Genomic DNA, 24,128 nt, shown 5'->3' on the forward strand with positions numbered 1-24,128 from the left:
CTCTGGATGTATCTCTGCTCTATACAGATAAGTCTCTCTCCAGGTCCCTCAGCCAAGCCTGTGTCACAGTTGCAGATATAAATAGACTCGGCGTGACCCAGTGTGACGCGGGGATAGCAGAGCTGCGCTGCCCTAAATCTGAGCGGTAGCGAGAGATGGAGACTCTCGGCTGCACACCTCCCCAGCTATCACAGACACTTCCATTCCTCTGCTGTCTGTGATTGGAGGGGCGGCTCTGGCAATGTGAGATTATCATTGCCATAGTTTGTGTGAGGAATCTGAAGGAAGCAGCGCTCAATTCTGCACAAGGACATAGAGTTATGTAACAGCCCAGCCCCTGGCTCTGGGGGAGGAGTGACATCACATACAGCCCCGCCCCCCAGTGCTGTGAGGACCAGAGCACTGTATAGCAGCTGTGAGAGCCTTCTGTGTGATGTGTGCCAGTGAGCTGAGCCCCGATCACGCCAGTTACTCAATATAGCAAGCCAGGGAAAATACATGCTTCATACGTTAAAGAGGCAATGGAGTGACATCCTATAGACTAATCCACGGCTGCAATTAAAGGAAAATTAACCCGAAAAAAAGTAGGCAGTTAAAATCTGACAGAAGACTGGTCTTGGACCAGTCCATCTCCTCATGGGGGATTCTCAGGGTTTTCTTTGTTTTCCTGAACAGCAGTTTAACTGTCAAAATAGTAAGATGCCAGCAAGCCTTCCTACTCACTTGCACACTATTTTGTCAGTTAGGCTGTTCAGGAAATGCTGTTGAAAACGAAGAAAACCCTGAGAATCCCCCACGAGGAGATGGACTGGCTCAAAACCTGTCGGTTCTGTCAGATTTTAATTGCCAACCTACCTTGAAGCATCCTATCCCCGATAATACACACAAATACGACATACATCATCCTGCTCACCCACACAATACTTAACACCCTGGCGCCCCTCGTAAAACAGCATTTTTAACCCCCCAAAAATACAGCATCCTGCCCCCCCTCCCAGACAGAGATAGTCTAGTTGAGGGGACCCAGTGGAAAACACTACACTTCCTTGTCCTTCCACTGTGCATTAAAAGTTATGTTGTGTAAGTTTATCCCCGTATCTGCAAGGGTTTCCTCTGGATACTCCGATTTCCTCCCACATCAAAAACATACACAAAAAAATGAAATAACAGTGTCTGGATAGTGTACAGTAATGGTTAAGGGCTCTGACTCTGACACAGACAACCTGGGTTTGAACCTCGGCTCCTCCTGTTTAGTAAGCCAGCACCTATTCAATAAGGAGACCTTGGGCGAGACTCCCTAACACTGCTACTGCCTATAGAGCGCATCCTAGTGGCTGCAGCTCTGACACTTTAACCACTTTCCCTCCCCCGGGCCAAGTATCTACATCCCTGCTTTACCCCCACTTCAATACATTGCAAAGTGAGAAGTTAAAAGAGAGAAGAGGGATCAAGAAATGATTGATATTCGCCATGTGATTTGTTCATGTTGTTTGATCCCCAATTAGCCTGCAGGTCATCATCTTTACTACTGGCAGACATGACAAAAAAACTGCCCCAATAAACGTAATCTCAACGTTAGAATTTTTTTTTTAAATATGTTATGGTTTTGAAACTTGCAAGGTTATAATTTTTGCCATAATATTTCGTTTGTATGTACACATTTTATGTTATCAAATATGTTATTGTTTCTACATTTGTAAGGGTGTTTGTGCAAGGGGGAATGGTTGGTTTAGGCACAACCAGGAGGGGGGGGGTTGGGGAAAGTCTTATGGTTAGGCGCCATCGGGGAAGTCTTAGGGTTAGGCACCTCCAGGGAACTCTTAGGGTTAGACACCATTGGGGGAGTCTTAGGGCTGGGCACCATCAGGGGGGTGTTATGCTGGGCATACACGGCGTCGAGGGAGGCTTATCAACGGAGCCTGATGGCTCGATTGACAATATCCGACATGTCCGATCACCGCGGGAATCGATTCTGCGCTCGATACCCACGGGCGGACAATAGCGGCGAATCGAGCGAAAGATAACAAGCGCCGGCGGGGACGAGCGGGAATCGATCCGGGCGCGCGCGCGGACAAGTGGGGACGCGGCTGGAGTTGATCCGGCGGACGATTAGCCACCGGATTGACTCCCGCCGTGTCCCCGCTCGTCCCCGTGTATGCCCAGCATAAGGGTTAGGCACCACCGGGGAGTCTTAGGCCCCTTTTACACTTAATCAGTTGCTCTCAGTTATAACTGAAAGAAAACTGATTGTCAAAGTAAGTCCCATGTTTTCCAATGGCACCTTTCACACTTAACGCGTTTTTCATGAAAACTTTTTTCCCAATGCACTGCTATGGAAAAAACATGTACCAACGCATACTAACGCGTACCAACGCACACCAACTGATTAAGTGTAAATGGGCCCTTAACAAGTTTTAACTGAAATCTTCTTCCCAATGCACTGCTATGGAAAAAACGCATACCAACGCGCACTAACGCGTAACGCACACTAGCGCATACCAACTGATTAAGTGTAAACGGGGCCTTAGTGTTAGGCACCACCAAGGGGGGGGGGGGGGAGTCTTAGGGTTAGGCACCACCAGAGGGGTCTTAGGGTTAGGCAAGTTATGTTGTAATGATTTACAAGCGTGGTCCTGTGCATAGGGCTACTGTTGGCCTGATTCCATCATTGCTGCTGCTACAGGGCAGTTAGTAGCACCGAATCTCTGTGGGAAAACGGCAGGCTGAAGCACAGACAGTCTGTGGAGCAGGACGTGTCCACTGCCTGCAGCTGAGTGCTGTATACCCTCAGTCTCCCAGCACTGGTAACATTATAAACTGATTTCTCTGTAAACTGTGTGTTGTTTGTACAGTACGCTCATTCCATTCTGTTTACATGTTTTGATGCTTTGTGTACGGCATATTGGTTACATTGTACACTGTGTACTGGTTAGTTTTTATAGTGTATGCTGCTTACATTGTACCTATAGAGATTCAGGAGGTCACACGTGCCTTCCAAAAAGGAAACAAAAACAGAGAGACGCCAGTAGCGTAGTAAGTCACCAACACTCAATCGGTGCTCCATCCTACTTCTTACTGCTGCCATTATACAGGGCCGGCTCTAGACTTTTTGCTGCCTGAGGCAAACATGTGAAGCGCTCCCCCCCCCCCCCCCATTTGGAATGATCGCACAACACCCGACAACTTACTCTGCTTCATTGAATGTTCTCACATGACATTCTGGCTGGCACACTGACTGGCTGTGAGTCTGTGACAAACAAACTGCTCACCCTCCACCTGCCACTCCTTTCCTCCTAAGTCAGGACAGCAGTGCCACCTCCTCCCTTCTGCTGTGCAAGTCAAATGAAACACTGCTGCTCTCCTGCCTCCCCCTCCTCATTCACTGTCAGGCTCCTCACACAGCACAACAAGCTGCTTTTCCCCAATGATGACCTGACCTCTTCACCTCGATCACTCTCCTCTAGCTCCTCCTACTCTGACTGGATTACTGTAAACACAAAGTACAAAGATGCTGCTCCTGTAATCTCTGCGCCTGATGCAAATAATTCACCTTGCTTCATGAGAGAACTGGCCCTGCTGCCATAAGACACTCATTGTGGACTGGGTTCCTGGCCACTCGATTACTAACTGGCTAGTATCTAGACTATTAGCAAGTTTAATTAAAGTGACTGAGTCCAAAAGAAAAAAAATCAGCCTCTGTGTGGCCATGTTTTCCGTTATCAGCTTGATATGCAGTATATTTCTACCTCATTCTGCCTTTGCCACCGTCAGGACAAGAAATTAGGGACAGTTCCCCAGAGAGGGCCATAGACAGCAATAAACATCCAAAATCTGTTTTTATACCAGCCTTTCAATGTACTGTGCTTATATTTGAAGTGCACCAGAAGTGACATGATAAGACAAACATAGGTATGTATAGTACTAGTCCTACTAATAAATTGTCTGAAGTACCGCTCTGTTTTCCTTCACAGAAGTAGTAAAAAAAGAACAAAATAGATTTGTTATCTATGCAAGTAAGCTTGTTAGATTTAGTTAGATATCCCGTCACAGCCGCTGTTTAGAATTCATTCTGAAAATGAAGCCCTTAAAGAGACTCTGAAGTCTCCCGAAAATGAGGTTTTTACTTTAAAAACCTCATTAAACATTATTGCCCCTCTTAAAACGCAGCTGAACCGCGGCTGAAAACCCCCTCAATCACCCCAAACTCACGGGGTACATCGCGGGCTCCTTCCGCATAGAGGCAGTGCAGCTCTGCCTCTATGGGCGTGTCAATCAGCCCGGATAGCCGCTTCTCCCCGCACCCTTAGTCGTCCCTCCCTGAAAGGCAGAGATAAGCGCTGATTGATGAGCATAGAGGCGGCAGCAAAATCCACGACCAAAAAAGTCGAGGATTTTGCCTGCCGAGTAAGGGGTGAGTTTGGGGTGATTGAGGGGGTTTTCAGCCGCGGTTCTGCAGCGTTTTAAGAGCGACTATAATGTTAATGAGGTTTTTCAAATAAAAACCTCATTTTCAGGAGACTTCAGAGTCTCTTTAAAAAGGAATTACAGTGAAAATAATGTGATAAAAAAGTGATTAATTTTTACAATAATTATGTATAAATGATTTAGTCGGTGTTTGATCATTGTAAAATCTTTCCTCTCCCTGATTTACATTCTGACATTTACCACATGGTGACATTTTACTGCTGCCAGCCAGGTGATGTCACTGGATGGAGATGCTGCTTGCTTTTGTGGCAGTTGGAAACAGCTGTTATTTCCCACAATGCAACAAGGCTCCCACAGTGTGATGTTAGTACCTCAGTGCTGTGAGGCACTGTCACACTGTGTGAGGGGTTTCACCACAATATCAGCCATACAGAGCCCCCTGATGATCCGTTTGAATAAAGGAATAGATTTCTCATAGGAAAGGGGGTATCAGCTACTGATTGGTTATAATTTCTCTTTAAACTGAAACTGTTGCTAATGTTCTATTTACCATTAGTACTACACATACAATATATTATCTTATAAGTTTAAAATGGGGTCCACTTCTAATTAATAATGTTTCTATTGGGCAGCGTTCACGCTAAATTTCAAGAGTTTTTCCGCATTTTCAATGTTGTGGGTTGCTAAAAACCTACCAAATAGAGGGTGGAGTAAGCGTGTATCGGGGATCAGCCTCCAGAGCGGGTGCCGTGGCCAGCAGTGCTCCGCCACTCACAGTTACACTGCATGATTCGGTCTCCGAGCAGCACACAATCCTTCCGTCCCAGTAGAGGTCAAAGGTCAAAATACGGTTCACCTGATGAAGGGGGCGTCCCCCGAAGTGTGTTGTGTGACCCTTGACCTCTACTGGGGCAGAAAGATTATGTGCAGCATTATTCAATGTAACTGCTGACTAGTGTTGGGCGAACAGTGTTCGCCACTGTTCGGGTTCTGCAGAACATCACCCTGTTCGGGTGATGTTCGAGTTCGGCCGAACACCTGGTGGTGTTCGGCCAAACTGTTCGCGTTCGCCCGAACTGCCAAATTACTAGCCGAACAGGGCCCCTGTTCGGCCGAACAGGGCCCTGTTCGACCGAATACGGCCCCCCTATGGGGTCGCAGGCATAAGGGGGGAGCATGCCCCGATCGCGGGGGGGGGTCGGAAATTCCCCCCACCCCCTCCGCTAGCGCTCCCCCCTCTGCCCGCTTCCCCATACAAAAGTTGCAAGAAGTACCTGTATCCGGGTGGTAGTGGGTGGCTGTCTGGCTGGCAGTGGGCGGCACTATGCAGTGACTAAATGAGGAGGAGGAGTCCGGAGAGTGACGCGTTGAGGGAGGCCGGGCAGCGGGCGGTTCAGCAGTACTACTGCTGAACCGCCCGCTGCCCGGCCTCCCTCAACGCGTCACTCTCCGGACTCCTCCTCCTCATTTAGTCACTGCATAGTGCCGCCCACTGCCAGCCAGACAGCCACCCACTACCACCCGGACACAGGTACTTCTTGCAACTTTTGTATGGGGAAGCGGGCAGAGGGGGGAGCGCTAGCGGAGGGGGTGGGGGGAATTTCCGACCCCCCCCGCGATCGGGGCATGCTCCCCCCTTATGCCTGCGACCCCATAGGGCCCCTACAAGCGGGATGTTCGGGGAGTTCGGGGTTCGGCCCGAACATGCCGAACATTGCGGCCATGTTCGGCGAACTTTCCCGAACCCGAACATCCAGGTGTTCGCCCAACACTACTGCTGACCATGGCGCCCGCTCTGGAGGATGATCGCCGATACATGCTGCTTACTTCACACTCTATGTGGTAGGTTTTTTTCTTGTACCTGTGTGTTAAACAATATATTTTGATACCTTGCCATGGTGGCGCAATATGTTTTTTTGTTTCTCTTTTAAAAATATTTTACTGGTGACGTTGCTGTCTGCCTGGCTTGTTCCACATTATATAGCGTTGGTTCTATTCATCCAATGTGATTTCTGTATACAAATTTGCCAAAGTGGCTGTTGGATAACATTTTAGCTGGTCTGTGAGCTAACTATTAGTGAAGCCTAGAGCTCTTAACCACTTTTTCCACTACTACTGTATGTCTACGTCCATTGTGACTTCATCTAAGCCATGAGGACGTAGATATACGTCTTGTAGCTGAAGCACAGCTGTGCAGGATTGCGCATTGTTCCTGTGCAAAACCACCAGAACTATCTGCTGCAGCACTAATTGGTGAAAGTGAATATATGTTCCCAGAGCCAATAAGATTGATTTTTATCATTTAAAATATTTTTATTTTCTTAGTTCATAGTGAAAAATACACACTGTAGCATTATTTTAGAATTAAATATCTTTACCATAAATTGTGACAGGAAAGTTATTTACCATATATACTCACATATAAGCCGACCCGCATATAAGCCGAGGTACCCACTTTTCCCTCAGAAACCAGGAAAAAGTGATTGACTCGCGTATAATCCCCCTTCCCAGTATAGCCCACTCCACAGTAGCCAGATGTGCCCCAGTACAAGTCAGCACCCCTCCCCATAGTCAGATGTGCCACAAGGACAATAGTTGTGTCTCAAGACCCCACTAGATGGCGTCATAGATATGATACACAGCGATTGCCACACTGAAAGAATCCCCGATCATTGCACTGCTGACACGTTGCTTGCATGCTCCGCTCCACAAGCCAGGGGACACAGGTAGTCCTAAGCAGCGCACTCTGTACATCATGTTGCAGGGGATGGGAGGCATGGACACAGCAGGGAGCCACTAGCAAAACCTGCCAGTAACAAAACCTGCTCCACCATCTGTTCTGCTCCACTGACTCGCATATAAGCCGAGGTGGTGGTTAGACTTTTCAGCACATTTTTTGTACTGAAAAATTAGGCTTATATGCGAGTATATACAGTAAGTTTTGTGATAAACGGTAGAAGTAGCTTTTGCTTTTTATCGACAGTAGCACTTTTTATTTTTAAACTGGAATTGGTAAAACTGAGAAATAATGTGTTTTTTCATTTTTTTTTTCACCTCTTTTTCCTTTTAAAATGCATAGAAAACAAAATTGTTTGAGGGAAAAAAATGCCATACAATGAAAGTTAGTCTTGAAAGAAACTACATATATTTCATTTAGGTGTCATAAGTAGGGATAACTTTATTGATTGATTAAAATAGGGACATGGCTAAAATGTCAAAACTGCTCTGGTCCATAAGGTGGAAACAAGGTCTCAATGTGAAGTGGTTATTTATGTGTTTGCTATTATTTCATCTTCAAGGTTTTTGTGTGCTATTTTTCATTTTCAAGGGTTTTTTGTGCATGTTTTTTTTGGGATCGCAATTTTTTGTGCGTACCAATGAAATTAATTAAATGAAAGTGTATGTAATGAAAAGTGCATGCAATTTTTTGCAAACCGAATGTGATTTTACTGCGTTTACATTGACTTACATTACATGTGATCCACACATCACTTGCAAGAAAATGCAACATGGGAAAAATGTAATCAGAAATTCAATGCCATCGACTTCCATTAGTTGTGCAGCGAATTCAAATTCTCATGCTGGAAGCCCACTTATTAAAACAAGTGGTGCAAAAACGCATTAATCTTTTATGTAATGGAATCCTATGGGGGTTGCATTTGGCCTCCATACGGTGCGTTTTTTTTGTGTGTGCTGCTGAATATACAGTTACCGGCGTTCTGCAGCCACGTCATAAGTGGTGTATTGAGAAAAAAGGTTAACCTGACAAGTTAAATTACATTGAAAGAATACCTTGCATAGCAGATAAAAGTACTTTCTAGATGACCCTCGTACAACATAAAATTAAGCTGACATAAAAAAACTCTGTTGACTGTGATCTTTTTTTGTTCTAGATGCCAAAGGGACGATCCGGGAGATCGTTCTTCCGAAGGGTCTGGATCTGGACCGACCGAAACGCACCAGGACCTCCTTCACGGCGGAGCAGTTGTACCGGCTGGAGCTGGAATTCCAGAGGTGCCAGTATGTTGTGGGCCGGGAAAGGACGGAACTGGCCAGACAGCTCAATTTGTCAGAAACACAGGTGAGGAACGACCACCCTTTACCCTTCGCAAAGTGATAAATCCGCCATCTGGGAGCCTATGGTAAACCGTATGCCAAGATCTTACCTTTTCTGTGCTAACAAGGCATTCCAGTTAATGAGACTGAATATGCATTTTTTGACCAGAAGCGGAAGTTGGACATTGGCAGGCCACTACGCTAAGTGGTCAACTGATGCGGCAAATTCAAGAATAACTTAATCCTTTCGGACCTGACAAAGTCCCAAAGTGTGTAGAGCGACGGCAAAGCAAACAGCAAAGTTCAGCGGCGCCATTGCATTCCTCAGCTCTTCCCCCTGCCCCTTGCCTCCTGTGTCCTCTTACCTCTGTTTCCACAGAGGAAATATACAGGGCACTTGTGTACACTCTCTCTCTCTCTCTCTCTCTCTCTCTCTCTCTCTCTCTCTGCTGTGTTTACTTGTGGTCTCTGGCTTTTATTGGACATGGAAAAAGTGTTTTCAGTGCTTTGCGCAATAAATCTCTGAAATGTGTACAAGTCAGCATTTACAGTTGGGGGTGGGATTTTTCAATGTCTCGTCTGGGCTTCCAACATCACTACCATACAGTAGACAGCTTTGGTGTTAGAAAGCTCCACACTCGGAAGCCCCACCTCCTAGGCCACCTAACAGCTTTTAGCAGTATACAGGAGATGACATCACAAAGGGGCTAATATATAAAGCAGGCAAAGTGGTTGTTTATCATAAAAATGCTGTTATATGTTAAAAATGTTGCCTTTTTTAGATGGCCAGATTGATACAATCCCCACTGTCCACGGAATTGCTGTTTCCATTATTTACCAGTACTTTTGTGGCAATCATTGTATTTAGAGTTGGTGGTCAGTTTGATTGTCATTTTATTAAGAGTCTAAATGGCAAATGCAGGGGGTCACCGGGCTATGGTGGGCCAACAACTTAGCCTATAGAGGAGTCCATTCTTAAGATTATGCATTGAAGTGGCTATGCTTATTATGGGTAGGAGGAGGATCATGATGGCTACACTAATTTTATGACCCATGGCAGATGAGTCTCTAGGCTGTGAGCAGGGCCATTTATGACTTACTGTATATACTCGCATATAAGCCTAATTTTTCAGTACAAAAAATGTGCTGAAAAGTTACCCCCCTCGGCTTATATGCGAGTCAGTGGAGCAGAACAGGTGGTGGAGCAGGTTTTGTTACTGGCAGGTTTTGCTAGTGGCTCCCTGCTGTGTCTGTGCCTCCCATCCCCTGCAACATGATGTGCAGAGTGCGCTGCTTAGGACTACCTGTGTCCCCTGGCTTGTGGAGCAGAGCGTGCAAGCAACGTGTCAGCAGTGCAATGATCGGGGATTCTTTCAGTGTGGCAATCGCTGTGTATCATATCCATGACGCCATCTAGTGGGGCCTTGAGACACAGCTGTATCATCCTTGGGGCACATCTGCCTATGGGGAGGGGGGCTAACTTGTACTGGGGGCACACCTGGCTACTGGGAGGAGGCTATACTGGGGAGGGGGCTTATACGCAAGTCAATCACTTTTTCCTGGTTTCTGAGGGAAAAGTGGGTACCTCGGCTTATATGCGGGTTGGCCTTTATGCGAGTATATATGGTATTTGGTGCTCCAGAAAGAAACCCCGTGTCACCTCCCCTTCCCCCCCACACCCTTCAACAACAGTACTCCTAGGTTTGAATTTTGGCACATTCTGCATGTTGTCTCAATGTTTTCATGGTTTTCACATTTTTGTATTCCTCCCACATTCCACTGAGACTGCTGTGTAGTGGTGATGGAAGTAGTAAGTCAGGGAGCTGCCACTGTTACAGCTGATGATCTTAGCGATCCCATTTACCAACAAGTGAATTGCAGTTCCTGAGAGCAAATGGTGCTCCAGGCAAGTGACTGAAATATCTTTGCTAAGAAATGGCTGTGGGGGTTGTCAAGGGAGAAGGCCTAAAGAGTATGAATGTTGCGGGGCTCCTAGGAAAGTTTTACTAGTATCCCATAAGTTGATGTTATTAGGCCTCTTACTTAACTCAAATAACATGGGTGTATGACGGGCTCTATGCCCCAGACTGCATCTCTACCAAGACATCGTAGGCAGGAAGTCCAATTTACTTATCTTTCAGTTTGGGGGCGAGCGTATAATTGTACTTACATGCATAAGTGCTGTTGTGTAACCTGTAACTCCTGTGGTCTTGATGATGAAGGAGGCCGGGGCCCCAGGGATCTTTTGTTGCAGGATGTTTATAACACAGCTGAACGATGGCAACACTCAATCAGTAATAACTATAAATGAAAAAAATGCTTCCGAAAGTCCGTCACTAAAAAGGCAATTGCTAAAATTTAAATAATACATTTAAATAATAAATAATAATTTTGTGCAGTTGAAAGTGCGAGACTCCAGCCGATGTCAGAATCAACTTTCAGACCATTATTTCATTTTTAATCTCCCAACGTGCCCATTGCCTCGGGATTCTAAAGCTCAGCGGATTGTTCAGAAACAACCTTATCAGTCCGCCGACAGCGCATACACACTGTCAGCTAAAGACCGCCCAGCGGGAGGGTCCGGCGGACCCGTCATTGCATTTGGTAGTGCGTGTGTACGCACCTTAAAAGCCTTCGGCAAGCCAATGTTTCCTGCCCTGTTTACTGGGTTAAAGTGAAAGGTTCACAGCATGTTTGAGGTTGATAAGAGCAGAGCCTTTATCTTGCTTTTCAGTCCGATTCTTACAATATCAAAGAACTTTAGTTAATTGTAGACTCACTTTAGTTGAACACTTCCTGCCTTGCCTTCTAAACCCTGAGGTTCCGTTACATGTTTCTATGGAGTTTAGAGCACTGCTAGTGTTTTTTCTAAATTGAAATAACACTTAAAGGAATGTTTTTTCCTATGTAGCTTTCCATGATGGAGGAACTATATCTTATCCAGGCCTCGATTTACCCCACAGGAGCCAGTAGACACAGATGTCCTGGCACCCTAGACTTTGCCCTCCATGAACCTACAAACACTCACCAAACTGCACCACAAGTATGCTGGCTGGCCCATCTGTCACTTCTTTATTACTTCCCTTGTCCATCTATACCAGGACCTCAAGGCACAGGAACAGCTTCTTCCCCTCAGCGGTCATGTCACTGAACTCTCTTGACTCACTCCCATTCCCCACCACCACTACCTCCGCATCCACCTCTACTTAGGTCGTTCTCCCTCCAGCAGCTGGAATGGTCTTAAGCATGTCGACAAATTGCAGTACTCCGTATTTCTCCATATCTCTTTCTTGTGTAAATGTTTCATGAAATTACTGTATTGTATTTGTTGGTTGCATAATACATGTTGTCTTTTTGTTATCACCATTGTGTTTCCTCACTGTTCCTTTAGCTCTGCTCTGTGCCAGATCCAATTCCGGGCATGACCCAGTCATGCTTGGCGATAAATAAAATGATTCTGATTCTGATTCTTCAATGGTAGTTACAGGTGCCCCTTAGTATTAGATAGCCAGAGGTACATTCAAAATTAAGAAGGTAGAGGTGCCCCCAACTGAAGGGAAATCTCATCAGTGGAATGCCGAGACTAAGGTGAGTAACCTCTCATTTACACTCTGCTTTGGACTCTGCATAAGTAATGCAGGAGGGAGGCACTTGGGAATAAGAGTGAGCCGCCTTTCTATCATCAGGCGCCTGTAGGCATGTGCCTACAGTGCCTTATGGCAAATCCAGCCCTGATCTTATCCATGTGTTTCAGTACATTTATGCCGAGGATCACATGCACAAAGGAATTACCTTCTCCCTGTGTAATGACCACTACTGGTAGGTAGTCTTTCTCCACCATCCTCAACTTCTATCTAAGTGACTCCAGTCATAAAAGTTTGTAAACGATTGGCTGCAGTTAATGACACTCAAGGGTCCTCTGTAAGGCTCTGTTCCCACCTGCTGCCGGACCACTTACAACCAGCGGGAGTGGACAGTGTAGTGTCCACTCTGATGGTCCACCGTGGTCCAGCTGGAGACTGGGGCAGATGCATTACCCCCATTGGCTATATGGTTAACGAATCTTCCTGCCTGGGATTATCGCGGACTGCACAGAATTGTGGTCCACTTACTGCAACATACCCCACGGATCCATTGCAGGCTGACAAGTGTGAACGGCTAAAGCGCTATAGACACAATAAAAATAAGTAGTATTGTTCCGCCCCTGAACAAGCAATTTTTAACACAACAGATAATGGGGTTTTATATGAACCAATGTTCTCTATTTATTCTTCGTTCACAGTATCTTCAAATCAATTGTGAACGGCTCATATTCATAAAACAAGAGCCGTTCAAAGTTGGTTTAGCAATGAGTCAATGGACAAAGAAATGCCTGTTCTCCGCCCAAGTGGGAACACACCCTGAACGTGAGACGAATTTCTTAATTATGTTAAAAGTCCTGCTCCCTTGTAGTGGTTCCTTGAGATCCTGTATCCAGAAGACAAGCAGGTACTTTTTTTGGTAAAACCTGCCATAAATCCAGGGGCGTAGGGGCCCCAGGTCGCAGCAGTCGCGAGTGCGACTGGGCCTGGCTCCTGAAGGGGCCCGGGGCCCATGTGTCGGAAGCCCGCCCCCCGCCCGTGTGCATATTAGGCTGCTTGCAGTGGCAGAGAGGCACTTACTTACGCGGAGCTGCCCACAGCCACATCACTGCTCTCCTCTCCAGGCAGACTCCTCCCTCCACAGTCGCGTCACTGGATCCTTCCCGGTGTAATGTCAGAATGGGCAGCCCGAGAGCAGCCCAGCACGCTGCAGGGGAAACGTCATCGCGTACTAGAGCATCGGGCTACACGTCTTCAGTACGCGACAATGTAAAGCGCAATAGCTGACATTACACCGGTTTTCTGCTACTGAATTGTATATAAACGTTGTGGCCGCCTCCGCCCACCACTGCAGAAGGGGCGGTGAGCAAGGGGTGGTGTATGCGGCGAGCAAGCGTGGAATATAATGAGAAAGCAGAGCAGCACTAAAATATACACATTCTTCACACTACACGAAACTGCAGCGTTGGAGGATGATGTAGCACGCACGTCCCACAGCCGCATGCGCAGAAGCAACAGAGCTACCTAGTGTTGGGCGAACACCTAGATGTTCGGGTTCGCGAACGTTCGCCGAACATCGCCGCGATGTTCGGGTGTTCGCGCCGAACTCCGAACATAATGGAAGTCAATGGGGACCCGAACTTTCGTGCTTTGTAAAGCTTCCTTACATGCTACATACCCCAAATTAGCAGGGTATGTGCACCTTGGGAGTGGGTACAAGAGGAAAAAAAATATTTGAAAAAGAGCTTATAGTTTTTGAGAAAATTGATTGTAAAGTTTCAAAGGAAAAACTGTCTTTTAAATGTGGAAAATGTCATGTTTCTTTGCACAGGTAACATGCTTTTTGTCGCCATGCAGTCATAAATGTAATACAGAGAAGAGGTTCCAGGAAAAGGGACCGGTAACGCTAACCCAGCAGCAGCAGCACACGTGATGGAACAGGAGCAGGCGCAGGAGGAGAAGGCCATGCTTTTTGAGACACAACAATCCAGGCCTTGCATGAGGACAAGAAGCGTGCGGATAGCATGCTTTTTACCGCCATGCAGTCATAAATGTAATAAAGATAAGAGGTTCAATAAACAGGGACCGGGCGTCAACGCTAACCCAGCAGCAGCAGACGTGATGGAACAGGAGGAGGCGCAGGAGGAGAAGGCCACGCTTTCAGGTGCAACTCAGGCCTTGCATGAGGACAAAAAAATGTGTGCGCAAAGCAATGCAATGAGTAGTTTTCAGGACACAATGGGCTATTCGGAGGAGCTATTCCCACCCCCACAATCTTCTACCTGTGAAAGGTCAATGGAACAGCCACAAATGTTGTGCCCGGATTCACAACCTTTTTCTGTGGAAAATGCACCTCGCACTGAAATGCAAGGCGAGGCCGAGGATGAACATGACGTCAACAACTCAACATGACGCAAAATGGGGGCGGAACAGAAAGCTGCTTTCAATGTTTTGAAGGCCTTAATTGCCTCCGGTGGCCAGTTAGATGCATCATTCATCACACCCAAATCCCAGAGCAATGTGTGCAGGAATTTGAATCGCAGGAGGTGTACCGAGATCATCTGGACAAGTGACCAAGTGACCAAGTGACAAGTGACAAAGTGACAAAGTGACCAGTGACAAAGTGACAAAGTGACAAAATGACAAAGTGACAAGTGACAAGTGACAAAGTGACAAGTGACAAGTGACAAAGTGACAAGTGACAAAGTGACAAAATGACAAAGTGACAAAGTGACCAGTGACAACTGAGAGGTTGTTCTGGGGAGCTCCACTGCACTCAGTCGCATATGAGGAGGGGTCTCGTCGGGACTGCTGATCCTCCTCAGCTTGCTCAAAGCCTTGAGGGTTCCTGAAGATCCTCTGCTTGGAGTTCGCCGGGGTTCAGCTTGGTGTCGGGGTCGGCGGCGTCCTCCTCACTCCAACGTGGCAGATCTTCTGTTGAAGGAAAAAAAAACAAACATTGTTAAAAGTCCAGTACCGCTTCTGAAGGACTCACCAAGAGATGCAGGAGCGCTTCAATCTAGCGCACCATCGCTCGCTGGGTGATGTCCCTCCCTACGCGCTGGAATTCTACGCTGCACATGCTAGCACGCTTTTGCGCAGTGCCGAGGCGCATTCCAGCAGCTAGCTACCAAGCTTCTGTGGATCTGATTGGGCCACCATGTTGGATCTCTGCCAAGTCCTCCAAAATTTTGAGCAATCCACGTTGCGTGACTGAGCAGTGACAACTCTACAGTCAGCATTACAATACCACTGCTGTGTTTACTGAAGAAATCAATGTTGAAGATGGAAACCGCTGGCATGATGCAAGTGGGGGATTCTGAAGATGAAAACGATCAGCGTGATGATACCAACATCAGGCAACCTGCCTCAGGAAACGCTGGTCCCAGCTATGACAAAGAACAGGACGAGGAACAGCTGGAGTTGGAGCAGGAATTGGATGCCCCCACTGCCGAGGGACAGAGCGGTGCACGTTGGACTTCCACAATTTAGCGGGAATGGACAGCAGAAGAGGAAGAAAGTGATGCTGGTGACGAATATGGTGCATCACAACAATCACAACGCTCACAAGAACATGAAGACAGAGGAGTCTGGCAGGACTCTCTGGCACACATGGCTCAATTCATGCTAGACTGCATTGAACGCGGCCCGCGCATTATTCACTATTCATTATTATTCATTATTCTGGAATCTGGACAACACCAATTACTGGGTTTATACCCAGTTTATACAAACACAATGTTAAAAAACTGATTGAAGAAAGTGTCAGACAGGTCAAAAATGGAACAATTCCAGCAGGCCCTTGAGGATGGAGACTTTAGAGAGGAGATTGACATCCTCCTCCTTCTCTAGCCAGTTGTACGCCGACAGACTGACTTCAGCAAACCCAGGAGGACCAGGAGGGCAGCAAAGAACACAAGCTGCTGCTAGTGCCCAAAAGGGAATGGTATTGGCAGTGTCCTTGGAGTGGGAACATTTTCTGACACCCATGCAGCAGCCCACAGAACAGCAATCGGGCAGTTCCACGTCCTCCAACACCAATCGCCTGGAGAAGATGGTCAAGGTCCAGGACTACAAGTCAGATGGCGTAGCTGTGTTGAACAATCCATCTGCAGACAGACGGTGAGTGTGACAGGCAGCACAGAAGGACCATGGCAACTCACTCATAGTACCACAGTTTGATAGTGCTGCCCAAAAAATTATATGGATCCGTGGACCCGGGCACTGCGGGCAGTACTGGGAAGTGGGAACGCAGATTTTAGTACCTAAACACACGATACAACATGTTTTCCGGGGTCGGACTCTGAGGCACATACAGATGGTCCCGATCATCATCCTCATCATACAACTCTTCTCCTGAGTCTGACCCACCCACCACCTCTGCCACCCCAACATCCCCAGACACAGACCCCTCATCGTCCTCAACATTAACTTGGGATGCTGGCCTGAGCCAGACCTCCTCCTCCACATCAGGCCCCATCATCTCCTCAATGGCAGCCCTCATTAATCGCTCTGGCGACGGACCGATGGACACAACGTTCTCCTCCGGGGAGGGCTGCTGCTGACCACTGTCTGCTGGGGTGGATGTTATAGCTTGCGTGGGGCGTTAGCTGTTGCTGTTGTTGGGAGTGCTGCTCACAGCGGAGGTCTCTGAGGAACTCATGGTGAGCTCATATAGTGGTTGGCGGTGAGTGGAGTATTACTGATCCCAGCAATATACACACTGACTGGCAGAGTACGCAATGCTATATAGTCTGGCTGAGCGGTGTACACAGAGTGGCAGTACACACAATGCTATATAGTCTGGCTGAGCGGTGTACACAGAGTGGCAGTACACACAATGCTATATAGTCTGGCTGAGCGGTGTACACAGAGTGGCAGTACACACAATGCTATATCGTCTGGCTGAGCGGTGTACACAGAGTGGCAGTACACACAATGCTATATAGTCTGGCTGAGCGGTGTACACAGAGTGGCAGTACACACAATGCTATATAGTCTGGCTGAGCGGTGTACACAGAGTGGCAGTACACACAATGCTATATAGTCTGGCTGAGCGGTGTACACAGAGTGGCAGTACACACAATGCTATATAGTCTGGCTGAGCGGTGTACACAGAGTGGCAGTACACACAATGCTATATAGTCTGGCTGAGCCGTGTACACAGAGTGGCAGTACACACAATGCTATATAGTCTGGCTGAGCGGTGTACACAGAGTGGCAGTACACACAATGCTATATAGTCTGGCTGAGCGGTGTACACAGAGTGGCAGTACACACAATGCTATATAGTCTGGCTGAGCGGTGTACACAGAGTGGCAGTACACACAATGCTATATAGTCTGGCTGAGCCGTGTACACAGAGTGGCAGTACACACAATGCTATATAGTCTGGCTGAGCGGTGTACACACAGTGGCAGTACACACAATGCTATATAGTCTGGCTGAGCGGTGTACACACAGTGGCAGTACACACAATGCTATATAGTCTGGCTGAGCGTTGTACACAGAGTGGCAGTACACACAATGCTATATAGTCTGGCTGAGCGGTGTACACAGAGTGGCAGTACACACAATGCTATATAGTCTGGCTGAGCGGTGTACACAGAGTGGCAGTACACACAATGCTATATAGTCTGGCTGAGCCGTGTACACAGAGTGGCAGTACACACAATGCTATATAGTCTGGCTGAGCGGTATACACAGAGTGGCAGTACACACAATGCTATATAGTCTGGCTGAGCCGTGTACACAGAGTGGCAGTACACACAATGCTATATAGTCTGGCTGAGCGGTGTACACAGAGTGGCAGTAAACACAATGCTATATATAGCGTGGCTGAGCGAGGTACACAGTGGCAGTACACACAATGCTATATAGTCTGGCTGAGCGGTGTACACAGAGTGGCAGTAAACACAATGCTATATATAGTGTGGCTGAGCGAGGTACACAGTGGCAGTAAACAATGCTATATATAGTGTGGCTGAGCGAGCGGTGTACTACTGTTCCCAGCAGCGACACACAATGACTGGGGGGGACCCTGGCTAGCGTGGCTGGAGAGCGAACTACCCTGCCAGCCTACTTAAAGCTAAACCCACAGACAAATGGCAGAGATATGACGTGGTTCGGGTATTTATTTACCCGAACCACGTGACCTGTTCGGCCAATCAGAGCGCGTTCGGGGTCCGAACCACGTGACCCGTTCGGCCAATCACAGCGCTAGCCGAACGTTCGGGGAACGTTTGGCCATGCGCTCTTAGTTCGGCCATGTGGCCGAACGGTTTGGCCGAGCACCATCAGGTGTTCGGCCGAACTCGAACATCACCCGAACAGGGTGATGTTCTGCAGAACCCGAACAGTGGCAAACACTGTTCGCCCAACACTAGAGCTACCCAACCTGAGGGGCTGCCCATTCTGACACTACACCGGCCGACGGCCACTTCAATGTCTTCACTTAACTCTTGCTTTCCTCCTTGGCACTGGTCTCCTTGGCAGCTGCTGCAGTGACAGCATGTCACTCCTGTCCTGTCATTGCGCACCGGCACCGCCCTCTCCATATGGCTTTGCACTGATCTCTGGCCTGGCTCCTCCCTTCTTCCTCGAGTGAGTCGAGTCGCAGAGAGAGCACATGCTGCCTACATGTCTACCTGGTAGTGTGGATTACTAGAACTATAGGCAGGCCCGCTGTTTTCTTCTTCCTCCTCCACTCATTAAGCTCCCTACTAGCTCTGCTTCCCTCCTCCTCACCTGTCCTGTCCTCACTCTTCACTGCGGTCCTTCCCCACAAGCTCTATCTCACTCAATGTTAAACAGCGCATGTTCACACTTATCTCCTCCTGGTTTTGCATATGCCTACCTAGTCCTCCTTTCTTTTGCCTTCTCAATTTCCATGAGCATTGCTCAGCACTTTCACTATATACTGTATACTTTATGCTATCCATATTTATATTGTTTATTGTTTGCACAAATTGGTATCCATTTTGTATGGGGAGTTTATTCTATTATTTGCTTTTTGTTATGGAATGTCGGTATTTTACATGGTTGTCCATTATGCAATTTGTGAGCCACCTGCTGTGGTTGGAGGTTATTACTTAAAAAACCAATAGAGAGTGGCGCTGGTTTGGTTCTTACTATAAATTGTTTTATTATAAGATCTCTCATAAAAATGTATATATAGAAAAGAATATATATAAAAGAATATATGAAAAAAGTGGGAAAAAGCATAAAAAAAATGGGAATTGGTCATCCAATCTTACAACACCATTTCCTGTTTGCTCTGATCGGCGGAGGAGATTGGAAGGGGTGGGGGGATGCCGCAGCTCAGCGGCTATCATGTACCTAGTAGCTAGCGCTAGGCTAGCTACATGATTTAAATTTTTTTTTAAAATAGTGCTGCTCAGCTACCCTGGCGCTACCCTGGCGCAATCAATAGAACGCCAGGGTGGTTAATATTATTTATATAGCGCCAATTTCTTCCATCGCGCTGTGTATATTGAGTATATTGGGTTTGATTAATCAAAAGGATTAACCAGTGGAAGCTATGCTCGCTCCTTGAGCACAGCATGCCTTACTAAGTAACACGTACTGCTTCCTCAGCAAAGCGCTCCTTGAAGTAGCGGCCGCTGCTGTTAAGTAGAACCACTATTCACTGGGTGTGTGGGTCCAGATTCCGCATCGGGGCCCTGAGATCTGTAGCTATGCCACTGCATAAATCACTGTGTATTCCCTCAACTTCTGCTTAGTTCTCTTCATAGAGGCCATCCTAAGTTGTCCCACAGTGCAACCTTCCATCGCAGGTCAGCTTGTATTGAACCCTTCCAGATGAAGGAGCTGATTCTGCCAAAATGTCCTGCTCAATGCCGGTTCAAGCTTAGGCTATCCTCATTCTTCAGCAGTGGCACAGTGACAGCCTATCCCTTTTCTTCATTTAGGCTAGTTTAATTGAAGCAGGCTATTCACTTAGATTTTGTAAGAGAGACATTGATTTCTTTTAGCTCAGTATTCAAAATTAGTGATCCAGCGTGCTGAGGAAAACGTCTTCTCTTTTCTCTCGTGTTCTGATGGAACAGGTCCAGTTGACGGATTTCTTCTCTTCAAATATTTTAAATGAGGTTGTAACATCAAACAATAAAAAAAAATGCCCAAAAATAGTCAGTGCCCCAAAAATATATGTTAACTCCCCCTTTTTCTTCCCTGTATGACCCCCAAATTTTTTTTTGTATTTCTACCTGGTCTAGGTGCCTTAGCCTAACTGCAGACACTGTGCAGTGCTAGCGGGATGTGGGAAGTTTTTTTAAGCTACAGTAAAAAGCTTATTCCAGCATGCAAATAACAGAAAACTTCCTATTTTGGATAAGATGAGGACAGTACGACCAGAAGATGATTGAACCCGCCGCCCTTTGAAGCATTTACACAGTTATGCATGCCTGTTGTCTAGGTGATGTTTACTGTGGGGAGGAGTCAGGACAGTAAGCTGTGCCAGTAGGTAAAATTATCACTGATTTTTTTTTTTTATTCTTTTCATATCACATGTGGACTTTCATCCCACTTTAAAGGCCACACTTTGAATTCTGAGACAAGGCAAATCCCTAGTGGTTGCCACTTTTTGCTTGATTTCTAGGATGGACTGATCCCTCAGACAGGTAGCTGGAGCTACAGATATGTGTACAGCCTCACATTTCTCTGTCTATTAATGCATACTACATTGAGTTTTTTGTACAGTCTTTGGAATTTTGAGTGACTTTCATTCTCATGTTGGACCTGATCCATAAGTGACTTTATCAGTACCTGATCACTGGGTGTTTACCATTTCCATACATGTGCAATTCACCAATATTCATTTATTTATATAGCTCTGACATATTATGCAGCGCTGTACAGAGTATGTCACTAACTGTCTATCAGAGGGGCTCACAGTCCCTACCATAGTCATGTCTATGTAAGTATTGTGTAGTGTATGTATCATAGTCTAAGGCAAATCTAGCGGAAGCCAATTAACTTACCTGAATGTTTTAGGGATGTGGGAGGAAACTGGAGTACCCGGAGTAAACTCACGCAGACACGGGGAGAACATACAAACTCCTTGCAGATGCTGACCTGGCTGGGATTCAAACCGGGAACCCAGCGCTGCAAGGCGAGAGCGCTAACCACTACTTGACTAATATCCTGGGGTAGAAACCTCTGCATGTACAAAGTTCTCTTGGTGTATCCTTCCAATACATAGGTAAATCTATTGGCACATCATGGGCAATTACAGCACTGCTCACTCTGAGTTACCCATCACTGAATTTGGGCAAATGGGCAGCAAGCACTACCAATTGTGTCATAGTCATAGTAGAAGACTGAGCCATGATGATGGTGCAGCCAGTCATACAGGATCCCAAGGGGTAGATTATGCCCGTAATGTAAACAGTGCCACCAGATTTGGGATCCATTATGTTAATGAAAGTGTAGCATTGCATTTTAGTAGGAGGGCTTTTTGGTCTCTTTTAGCCCCCTATACTTCCCTAGTGGTTTTGGGTCCCCCCGAGTTGCTTGGCTACTCTGTGATGTTTATGAGAAAGCTGAACAATGGCAACACAATAACATTAAAACGCAACTGCAGCCTGGCGTAAAACCTCCAAATATTCCAACTCTCTATTGTCTACATAGTTATCCTACCTGCCTTTGACCTAAAAGTAACAGTCATAGCATCTAGTGAGGAAACACTCCAGAGAAAATGACCCCACCTTCACTTGATGTGCACTGCATGCAGTGGACCACCACACAGTACAGTGACATTTAATAAGGTTAGTGCTGCACCAGATAAAAAACACACTGGGCAGATATAAAACAAGATTGCAGTGTATTGTGGTACCAAATGTGTAAAACAAAAAGCCCATAAAAATGTAATACAAGGACTGTATTGGGGGGCACTGTAATGGGGAGGCCTGAATTTACATTACAGGAGCCTATAGGCACAGATGTCCTGGCATCTTAGACTTCACCCTTCATGAACCTACAAACCCCCTCCGAACTGCACCACAAGTGTGCTGGCTGTCTCTCTTACTTCCCTTGCCAGAAGTACCCTGAATATGAAGTAACTAGAGGTGCCCCTGACTAAAGGGAAATCTCACCAGTGGAATGGCGAGCTGAGTGAGTAACCTCTCATTTACGCTTTGTTTGGGACTCTACATAAGGAAGGAGGGAGGGAAGCACTCAGGAAGGGGAGTGAGCCACTTTTCCATCATCAGGTGCCTGTAGGCAGGTGCCTATAGTGCCTTATGGTAAATCTGGCCCTGGTAATAGGGTGGTATAATAGGGGCACTGTAATGGGGGCACTGTAATAGGGGCACTGTAATGGGGGCACTGTAATAGAAGCGCTGTAATAGGGGCACTGGATTGGGGGTGCTGTAATGAAAGCACTGTAATAGGGGTGCTGTAATGGGGACACTTTAATGCAGGGGTCTTAAACTCGCGGCCCACGGGCCATTTGCGGCCCTCGGTACAATATTTTGTGGCCCGCGCCAGCAAAAGAGACACTGAAGCAAACTATTTTTGCCTATTTTACCTTATAGTTCGCTTCAGTGCTCCCAAGTAATCTGCCGCTAAACGAGGGCTGCTGGAAATCCCCGGGGCAAACATCCACGATGGTTGTGGATTTGCTGCGCTGAGGGGAAGAGCTTTCAGCTGTAGCTCTGCCTCTCCTGACGTCAATCGCCGCACGGATCGCCACCTCTCCCTGCCCCTTTCTGTGTTCAGAGGCGGCGATCCGCCGCGATTAACGTCAGGAGGGGCAGAGCTGAAGCTGAAAGCTTTGCCCCTTCCAGGAAATGCTGGCGGATTGCCCCCCGGGGGATTTGGGGGCTCTGCAGCTTTTTGTGAAATCCCTTATGCGGCCCAGCCTCATCCTGATTTTGCCTCCTGCGGCCCCCAGGTAAATTGAGTTTGAGACCCCTGCTTTAATGGAAGCAGTGTAAGGGGGGGCACTGTAATGGGGGCACTATAATATGGGCACTACAGGGAAGGCACACAGAATAAATGTAGCTGTGTCAGTATATAAAAAAAAAAAAAAACATAAAAAAACTCACCTGCAACCCCCTCTGCTTTGGCCATCCAGAATTTTTTTCCACACATCTAATTTTTGGAGACTTTTGCCTATAAAAACAGAAAAGGGAGTTCAGTGTGAACCCTGGTAAGAATGAGGCCAAATATATATATTTAATTATGAAGCCTTCTGCCCCAATGCACTCTGGGAGACTGTGGGCTAGATTCACTAAGACGAATAGCATGCCTTCTCAAAGTTAACACGCCTTATCAGAGTTAACATGCCTTGTCAGAGTAGCATAGCGAACTTATGCCTGCTAATTGGCAATGACGAGAGCTCCACTCCTCCTGCCCTGAGCCCCTGCGGGTTCATAGCGCTCGCTACGCTACTCTGACAAGGCGTGTTAACTTTGATAAGGCATGCTAACTTTGATAAGGCGTGCTATTTGTCTTAGTGAAGCCCCATGTGTAGTTTCTGCTCAGTTTGGAACACACAACAAACAAACATTCCACAATGATGCTCCGACTGGCAGTAAAGATGTCGCTAATGGTGGCCACTAATGATCCAATCTTTTTCATCCAATCTTACCAAATCTATGTAGTAGAAAGGTAAGTTGAGTGAATATACTGAATGGATACTTCAGGCAGTTACCTTATATTACATAGAAATGGTAAGATTGGATGAAAAAGATTGGATCATTAGTGGTCACCTTAACTGTGATCAATTTCAGAATGTGGAAAGACTTTACACTGGGCAAACACTGACTAAATAATTGATAAATTATCGTATATAATCGATTACAAGTCAAACTCATATATAAGTTGACCCCAATGTTTGACCCTCTTAAGCTGGAATTTTTTATTGACTCAAGTATAAGTCTACCCAGCAAAGTTAATGGCTACACTTGGGGCTCAGGAGGGGTTAATGATTGCACTGCATACACTGTTGTAGCCATTAACCCCTCCTGTCAATACCCCCTCCAGGCCCCCAAGTGCTGCAATTATACACTCCCCCTTCCTTCAGCCCAGTATTTCCCCCCT

At 46.7% G+C, this 24,128-nt stretch overlaps 1 protein-coding gene across 1 annotated transcript in view; it reads left to right on the forward strand.

Moving 5' to 3' along the window:
- VAX2 (ventral anterior homeobox 2) overlaps positions 1–24,128 on the forward strand; it is a 174,827-nt gene that overhangs the window by 62,882 nt on the left and 87,817 nt on the right. The window contains exon 2 of the mRNA XM_068274425.1: positions 8,319–8,506. Within this exon, the coding sequence (XP_068130526.1) occupies positions 8,319–8,506 (188 nt within the window). The remainder of the gene's footprint in view (positions 1–8,318; positions 8,507–24,128) is intronic.

This window comes from Hyperolius riggenbachi, chromosome 1, assembly GCF_040937935.1.
Source record: "Hyperolius riggenbachi isolate aHypRig1 chromosome 1, aHypRig1.pri, whole genome shotgun sequence".
Taxonomy (NCBI): Eukaryota; Metazoa; Chordata; class Amphibia; order Anura; family Hyperoliidae; genus Hyperolius; species Hyperolius riggenbachi.